Source organism: Sinocyclocheilus rhinocerous, unplaced genomic scaffold (genome assembly GCF_001515625.1).
Source record: "Sinocyclocheilus rhinocerous isolate Xijiao unplaced genomic scaffold, SAMN03320098_v1.1 scaffold4768, whole genome shotgun sequence".
Classification (NCBI taxonomy): Eukaryota; Metazoa; Chordata; class Actinopteri; order Cypriniformes; family Cyprinidae; genus Sinocyclocheilus; species Sinocyclocheilus rhinocerous.
In genome coordinates this window covers 2,331-11,520 of record NW_015654055.1, presented here as the reverse complement: position 1 = coordinate 11,520, position 9,190 = coordinate 2,331, and the positions used below count along the sequence as shown (strand labels likewise).

General features: G+C 37.1%; 1 protein-coding gene across 1 annotated transcript in view; it reads right to left on the bottom strand.

Annotated features, from left to right (window-relative positions):
- The window catches only part of LOC107716613 (phosphatidylethanolamine-binding protein 4-like), a 19,676-nt gene extending 15,987 nt beyond the window's left edge, over nucleotides 1-3,689 (bottom strand). Inside the window, exons 1-3 of the mRNA XM_016523111.1 lie at nucleotides 3,652-3,689; nucleotides 2,610-2,657; nucleotides 1,948-2,064 (exon numbers count right to left, since the gene is read on the bottom strand). Of these exons, the coding sequence (XP_016378597.1) occupies nucleotides 1,948-2,064; nucleotides 2,610-2,657; nucleotides 3,652-3,658 (172 nt within the window). The 5' untranslated portion in view covers nucleotides 3,659-3,689. The remainder of the gene's footprint in view (nucleotides 1-1,947; nucleotides 2,065-2,609; nucleotides 2,658-3,651) is intronic.
- Nucleotides 3,690-9,190: the final 5,501 nt, after the last annotated feature.

Here is a 9,190-nt window from a genome sequence, read left to right as displayed (position 1 = left end):
TATATTTTATAATATATATATATATAATTTATTCATTTTTTTATTGTATGGGATGATTGCATTTTTTATTGTACATTATTTAAAAAACTTTTCAAATATATCCAATTAAAAATTAAAAATAAATCAAAGACAAAGCAACCTTAAATAACTGATTGGTTCCTCTAACCGAGCCAATCACAAGGAAACAGAAAGATATTATTCATATCATGTCCACTCAAGGTTTAGTCAGAACCAAAGGACTTTTATTACTTTCTTTCCCTGCACAGTGAAGGTACTAAAGTACTAAAAGTAAAAATCCGACAAAGAGAAAAGCTGTAACTGAAACACTGTCTCCTAACCACAATTGACTCAAAGGAACACTCAATAAAAGTCATCTTTTACATGTAAATCTATGTTTTGCCAAAACAACAAGCAACAGGATTTTTTGTCGATAGCTTAGTTTCTATTTCTGCTTTTCTATTTTCATTTTTTAAACTCAATTCAGTCTTTTTTCCAGTTTTTTTTTCTCTCTCAGAATTGCAAGAATAAAATGTCAGAATTGTAAGATGTTTTTTCTATCAAATCACAATTCTTTGTTCCCTCGGAATTCTATATCCAGATATATTCAGAGTTTATATCTCACAATTCTGAGTTAGGTAAAAAGTCAGAATTGCGGGAAAAGAAAGCAGATTTGTGATATATAAACTAGCAATTCTGAGAATAAAAGTCAGAATTGTAAGATACAAAGTCGCAATTATTTATTTATTAATTATCCTGTGGCAGAAACAAACTTCCATAAATAAAGAGCTTATACACATCACTGAATAGTTGTGGTGGTAGAAGTGGAAGGGCAGGTGTATGATGCTGGATACACACTGTAACACAGTTCCTAAAGCAGACACACCAAATGCATTTACATTTCCCTGATTAAATTGACTCACTTAAGTCCGATAAGCTTTGTAAACGGTCTTGGCTCTCCAAGATCAAACACTTCCTATAATTCATAAGGCCATCTGTACAGGAAGCCACATAGGCAGCTGAAACCTACAGAACATTTCAATAGGTACAGAGACCAGTGGAAAAGCATAATTAGTAATAATGCAAACTGGTTCAAGTAGTGGCTGGTACAAGTACAGAATGTGACAAATGGTGTAATTTTGACAAATGTGACTTAATGTAATGTTGCTGTTTTTGTAGCGAGATGATCAGGACATGCTCATCATGTACCATACAACAAGAGAAGAATCATTTGATTATGCCAGTCATGAAAGCAGGTCACAGTCTCTGTAAGTGTGCGAATTGCATTTTTTCTTTTTTGTGTGTGAAAAGCAGTATGATATAATAACAATAGACTGTGATGTGCTGAAATGTAACGGGTATGCATATATTAGTGTGTGTATTTAGTCTCCAGTATTATTGGCACTTTTCAATTCACCTCTTTTAATGCGATCAATCATTCAAATATAAATGTTAAATTACAGAGCAATTACATAAAATATAAATTAGAGGCAAACGTCAGTGTCTTGCTCTGTGGTATTTGTCATGTCGAGATGTTAATTACAAGTTATGCTGAATGGCAAGACCGATATTTTCAGGAAAATCAAAAACAAAAGTTTGTATATGTGTGTGTGTGTGTGTGTGTGTGTGTGTGTGTGTGTTATAGACGTGTATTTCAAGTTATGTGAGATGTATTGAAGGGATAGTTCACCCAAAAATCTAAACCCATGTGAACTTTTTTCTTCTGAACATAAAAGCAGAAATTTAGCACAATGTTCATGCTGCTACTTTCCATAATATGAAATCATCTGGCTGTCAAGTTCCAAAAAAAGCACCATAAAATTTGGCCATAATTTTTGTGTATTACTATATAAAGGAAGGTTTGGAATGACTTGAGGGTGAGTAAATGACCCCATTATTACCCCATAAAATCCATAACCCCTGTGTGTTGTGGGTTGTGTGTGTGATTACCCAGTGAGCTCTTCTCCTGTGGGCTGAGGGACAAGCTCTGGCCTTCAGGCTGCTCAAATACAAGGAACTGGTAGCGGTGGAGTCCAGTGCCTTGGGGTGGAGTGGGGCGGGTGTATGCTAAAGACAAAAAAACAAGAACAAATCTGTTTTAGAGCTCCTAATGAGTGTTCATTTAAATATCACCTACTGGAATCTATTTTCAAATGTTTTATGTCAGAAAAATAGGCTGAAGAAAATAGAGAGCAGTGCTTCTCCACCACATGCTACAGTAGGGTGTTTTTTGGGTGGTTACTATAGACAGGAATTCTGATCAAAACACATTTGATCAACCTATAGAGGAAACTGTCGCCACTGTTTTAATTACAAATAATGTTTACTTTTATCCGTGTATTATTGTTGGATGATTGGTTTCTGCTAAACTCTCCCCTGAATGGTGTGTAAACACAAAACAAACTGTGGTTGGTCGCTGTACATGTCAGTCAGATGATCTCATCTTGTCCGAGTGGGCGGTTCTTGGCCAGAATGAGCTGCAATGTGGATCTGACTTTTTGCCATTTAGTCAAAGGTCTGGCTACACAATACTTAAAAGATCCTGAGTTTAACATTTAGGATTAGAGGTTAGTTTCACTTCAAATATGCATGCAAAAGAAAGAAACACTCACCGGATAGTTCAACACCGCTGACATCTCCCCTCTCTCCAGTGCTTCCCGCTGCAGAAAGACACAGGAGAGAAACAGAGTCTCAAAGACACTGCTGCACATGCACCATTGTCTCCTGTTCAACGCTTCTGAATGAAAACAACGAGAGCCCGGGGACGTGTTGTGATTTTCTCCTTCATTCATCACCGAGGGCCACACAGCTTAACTGCGGCTCAGACCCTCCAGGAGCCTCGCCTCACCCGGCTTAAAGGTGTCGATGACGGGATCCGCCGCACTTAATATCCTCAGACAAAGCCAATTCCCAGGCAAATTAAGTGAGTGATTGGATTTCAAAATAGCAAATTCCCATATTATTAATTGTATATTACGCGTCCGTTGCCTAGGAACAGAGATTCACACTGAGCTTTCTATGAGTTGAGTTTTTTTCCTCCCCAAAGGGCACTCCTATATTTGTCGTGTTTAAACCCATATCCTCAAGCAGATTTAATGCTGCACAGTTTGTAAATAGCCCACTGGAATGTCTAATGGATCTGATTCCTCTGTGCTGCAGATTACTGTAGTTTAGTGAAAGTGACGTGACATGTGGCCAAGTATGGTGACCCATACTCGGAATTAGTGCTCTGCATTTATCCCATCCAAAGTGCACACACACAGCAGTGAACACACACACACCGTGAACACACACCCGGAGCAGTGGGCAGCCATTTTTGCTGCGGCGCCCGGGGAGCAGTTGGGGGTTCGGTGCCTTGATCAAGGGCACCTCAGTCGTGGTATTGAAGGTGGGAGAGAGCGCTGCACATTCACTCCCCCCACCTACAATCCCTGCCGGTACGAGACTCGAACCCACAACCTTTGGGTTACGAGTCCGACTCTCTAACCATTAGGCCACGACTTCCCAGACTTAGCAGTTTAGCAGTTTAGACTGCTTTGCTTCATACAGTAGCCTTGTGAGATAAAAGACAAAATAACATAAAGAAGCATATTAAAATACACTGAGATTGTACTCAAAACATATTTCCAATGGGAAGTCCCCGCTGATAAATACCTAGCATGGTTTGTCAGAGTCTCAGCAGTCTGTTGTTGTCAATCAAGCAGACCCTGCCGTTGAAACGCACCACTCTCTATCGCCCCCTACAGGATGGACTGCATGGACAACGAGCGGTGGATCAGGGATGCATGAAATTGGGTGTTAGACTGTACTTGTACTGCTGTCAATTGTTTGTAGGTAAATCAAATCATAATTCATTAATGTGGGCCTATTCATTAAACATTATGAAATTGTATTTACTACATTATAAAAACTAAATTTTGAAGTGCTTCAGGAATTTGTCTCTTGTGAATAACGCACAGTAAAAAAAAAATTGTCAAAAGTTATACCGATGTATTTAAAACTCTATTTAACCAAGTTGGGCTCATTCATATTTAATGGAAATGCATTTTACTTCTGTATTTTGATGTATTTACATGCGAAAAATGAGGAAAAAAAGTAGGATGTGCTAGATTTTATCAACTGATTGGATGGTAAAGTGATGTCTAGGTAAGTCAAGGTTTAATACTGAAACAATCTGGTCTTTTCATAAGCAGAGTAAGTTATTACAGTTTGATCAAAAGATTATAAACACTTCTTTTCCTGTTGGAATAACATGCACTGATGATTCATGCACAGTAAGACCAGACATGTGTATTAATAAAGTAAACAGCATTTATTTTTACATTATGTTGACTTTAAATATCTTTTACAAGAAAAACCTGGCCAAGAAAATCAGTAAATATATGTATACAACAATAAAGTACTTATATAAATATATAAAATGACGTCACATAATTACAGAGTCCACAAATGAACCAAGAGCAATTACATCTTGAGCTTTAAGGATAAGCATGACAGATGTAGTCCATGCAAACCAGGGTTATTACAGTTAACTAAAAATAAAAGCATTAAAAATGTGTTACTAGAAATAAAATAATGTTAACTGAAAATAAAATACAAACTTTTTTTATTTCTCATTTGAATTTAGATCAACGTCTGTACAAAAATAAAACAAACTAAAATAAAAATGTATTAACTATACAATGAAAAGAATACAAAGTAAATAGAAAAGATAAAGATAAAAATGTAAGAAATGTAGAAATAAAAATAACAAAAACAAACAAAAGTATAAATAAACAAAAGTATAACAAACAAAAAATATATAAAAATAAAAACTAATTATAGTATTAATAAAATAATACTATATAATAATAATATAAATGATACTGAAATAACACTGACACACACACACACACACTTATACTACTGTACATCTAACTACATCTGAACATAAATATGAGTTGTATATATATTGCATCTAGTTATGAATGCAAATGAAGGTCACTATGCAGCATGTGTAAGGTGACATGCTTCATAATGACCTTCAGGAAATGAGACACGGTGCGAAAACACTGTCAACGACAATGAACTTCACAAAGCCACTTTGCTTCATTTGCAACAATTAGATTCAAAGTAAGAAACGGCTTTATTTAGAAATCCCGAAGAGTTGCGCTGCCCGCGTGTTCTTGAGCTCCGTCGTCATGGCAACAGGTCGTCAACAGTGCTGGGAGGATGAAGCGCTCGTTTTGCTTTCCCACTTGATCTGCTTGAAATATTCTCACTCGCCCCGTTACAGAAAATTAACGCTCTTTGTGCTGATATATTTTGGGGAGAGTGATATTCACACTTTGCAACAAGCTAAGAAATATTAAACATCAGTGAACTGATGGGCATATTGTGCACAGATGGCAACATACTACATTACTAGCGCGAAGAGCCATTTTAGGATGCCGAACATCATTAAAAACCTGTTGCATTGTACCGCTCGAAGAGCATTACAATCTCTGGGGACATTTGAGATTGGAGATTTTGGGCACCCAGAATGTGCTTGACCCGCTTGAGCCTCACACCAGTGCAGTGGGAGGGAAAAGAGTCAGACCTATTTTTCATGACATTTACACCTGGAGGACCAGCATTCACTGGGAGACATGATGTAGGAGGAACTGCAAATGCTGACAATTTGAGTGAATGTAGTCAAGCTTTATTGAGGAATTCAGATCAACTCTACTGTCAATTTTCATCAAATGTTGACAGCTTAGATGGGCACTTTTGTTCAACGAATTATGTCAAACTTGAATGCTCCAAGGACTACAGTAGTCAACATTTGAAGTGGATCAAAACCTTTCATCAAAGTTGTCCTAAAACCTAAAACCAAAATGCGTTCTTGTCTTAGGACAACTTTAATGAACTTTTTTGATCCACTTCAAATGTTGACTACTGTAGACGGTAGGGCTGCACAATAAATCGAAATGGAATCGAGATCGCCATTCGACAGAAGCTGTGATTGTCATGCGTATCTTTCAGTGAAGCACGGTTCTGTGATCAGCAGTAAATCTCCATCCGAAGGCCAGAGGGCGCTCTCGCGCTGAAACTCCGAATACGCCTCGCAGAAGAAACCCAGAAAATCGCTGCAGCTGAATAAACAGAAGATTCAACTGCTTTCATTGATTCAACGTGACTAATAAACACACGACTACGGCAATATACGGTTTATCTGAGTTCTTATTATTATAATTTTCATTAAAATAAAGTATATTTATAATGCAATGCCTTTATCACTGCTTAAATACTATGAAATATGTTGCGTGCCTTATTCTAAGAAGCCACATCATCTCACAGAAGGATTTATTTCAAACTCGACTGACGTTATGAAGTGAGTTTGGAGTAAAAATATGTTATTAAATGTGGTATTTTCACATGCTTTCAGATGGAGCAGCATTTACGTCACAGAGCCGTAGTTCACTGAGAAGCTATGCAAACAGCTGTCATTATCGCAAACGATTTCTTCGATTTCGTAATCGCGCAATAAAATCGTCTGCGATTTTTTTGCGTAGCTTGTCAGTGAACTACGGCTCTGTGTAGTAAATGCTGCTCCATCTGAAAGCACGTGATGATGATTTCCTGCTGATTACAGAACCGGCTTTACTAACAAAATGCGCATGACAATCGCATTCGATTAATCGTGCAGCCCTAGTAGACGGGGTGAAAATTCTGTCATTTAATCACTCACAAACACTCAAACATGTATGAATCTTTTTCTTATGTGAAACAGAAAAAGAGAATATTTGAAGAATGTCCTAGCTGCTCTTTTCCATATAATGAAAGTGAATGGAGACTGAAATGTCAAAAAAATCAGCATTAAATTATTAAAAAAGTGGTCCATTTTACACTGCATTTCAAGACTTCTGAAATTATGTGATGAGGACACAAGATATTCAAACCACTTGTGATGCTTTTGTAATCATTTCAGACTGCTTCAGAAAGCAGACAAGTTCTGTATAAGCAAAATAGGCCAAAATCTCAAAAATGATCAGAGCATGAAAAAACAAAGGTTTTGCATGTGGTGTTTTGCCTTAAAAGTATTGATACATGGGGGGAATTTAAATTAAAAGGACCTATTACATACAGTACACATAGAATATAAACTACAATGTGAATCCAATGGCAGTGTGTGAATGTTTTAAACAAAAGCCATTCACCCAGAGAAGAGTTGATGCAGAGAACACAAGACAACACCCCTACACAAACACGAGCGTAAACGCATCCTCAATAATAGTTATTCTGAATCAAAATAATAGCTCTGGGGAGCTATTCTCATCATGAATAAAGTCAATGACTTAACAAATCAGTAAACAGCAGATCTACTTCAGTCGCTGCGCTCAGTAAGTGTTTTTCAGAGTCACGTGGCCGTCTTTGAGGGCTCTTAAAATTCTCCACAGCGAAGCAACACAAAAGCACATCACCAGTTTGTGAACAAAAAGGGTTATGCACACACATATTCAACGAGCAGCAGGGCACTGGGGCAGCCGTCTTACTCCCGTACGGTTAGTCAGATCCTCTGTTCTGCTTTCATTGTGGGTAGCATGTGGTTCACAGGTTGTAAACCCGGTTGAGAAGAGGGTTTTTATTCAAACGGTGAGGGCAGCAGTCAGTGGCATTAAATCCATGTTCTGAAAGTCTGATATTGCCTCAGTTGGCCTCTATTCATTCCTGCTGGCGCAGTTCAGTGGCATAAGAGCTTTTTTCAATATCACTGGCTTCAGTTACACTTCCAGTTAAACAAAGGAAATATTCACTCTTTCTCAAAATGAATTGAGAGAGCATCTCACAAAGCAATGAAATAAAAAAACAACCAGACTGATTGTGCGTCTGATCAGAACTCAGCCTGATCTCGTCCTTCAGCCTCCATCGATCATGTATTCAGCTCATATGTAAAGCAAGAAATGCCTTTCAAGATAACGAGAATAAAAAACTCCAGTGCTGGTTTTACTGCAGTATGCGAGTATACGCGGCTTTGTGCAGATTATTAGCCTTAAAGTTTATGATAGGCTCATTGATGCATGAATTCCTGGTGCAGAATACAATATTTATATATATAATGACCTGTGTACATTTTTATTTTCTATGTTATTCTTTATATGTGTGGGGAAAAAACTGTCATGCACTATAAAATATGAAATTTGAAAATTATATTTATTATGATTTATGTTATACATCAAAACAGCATGTGAGCTGCATAATAGCAAATAATAAACAATTTTAATGTAAATATTTTTTAATGTAGGCTATATATTATTATTTTTTATTTGATTTATTCATTTTATTTTATTTTTTATTTATTTATTTATTTTTGAAGAAACTGTGAAAGGTTCTTGCCCATCAATAACTCCATGCTATAATACATTGGGAAAGGTTTGGAAAAGTTTTTTTTGAGTGATTTTTATTGTGTTGCTATGCGGTTGCTATGGTTGCTATGGTTGCTATGGCAGTTATAGACAAGAATAGAGATTGTCTATGACGATCTCTAGTCTTGTCTCTATGTTTTCCTCGTTCCATGTAAATCTATGTTTTTTTTTTTAGAATCAACCATCATTTAAAACAATAAACGTACTAATCACACCATACTCACTTCAACAACCCACATAGTGCAGGATGAGTTACACTCTGTACCACAGTTTATAATTTAGTTCGGAACAATACTAATTGTGAAGCTTGAGTTAGCAAACACCACTAGTTCAACTGCCATTCAAGATTTTTTGGCACTGAGATCTAGCAGGTCCTACAGGAAATTCAAATTCACAAGATGGTGGTCTAAAACACAAGGCAGCGTCCCCACCAGATATCAGGGGGGTTTGGAGAGTCATTATGCTTCAGCCTCAGCAAGCTGGAGCCTCTAAATGACCATTTTTCTAGGATCCGTAACAAACTTCCAGTAAGAGTAAACTCATCCAGTATTCTATTCAAGTTCCTCAAAAGCTTTCCCTCATGCAGGGTTACTGGAGGCTCTTATGGACTCCATTAAGTGTTGTTCTTGAGCGAACTGCTCTTTTTGAAGGATGCGAGAAGTTCTCCAGTGGTTCTGTGCTGCTGTGAGAATTACATTTGAGCTTAAAGCTACAGTTGGGGAGGAGAGTGAGCTTGTAATCAATGACTGCTTGTGTAAAGTGCATATTTACATGACAGAAAACAAGAAATCAGCAGTCTTTAAATATGT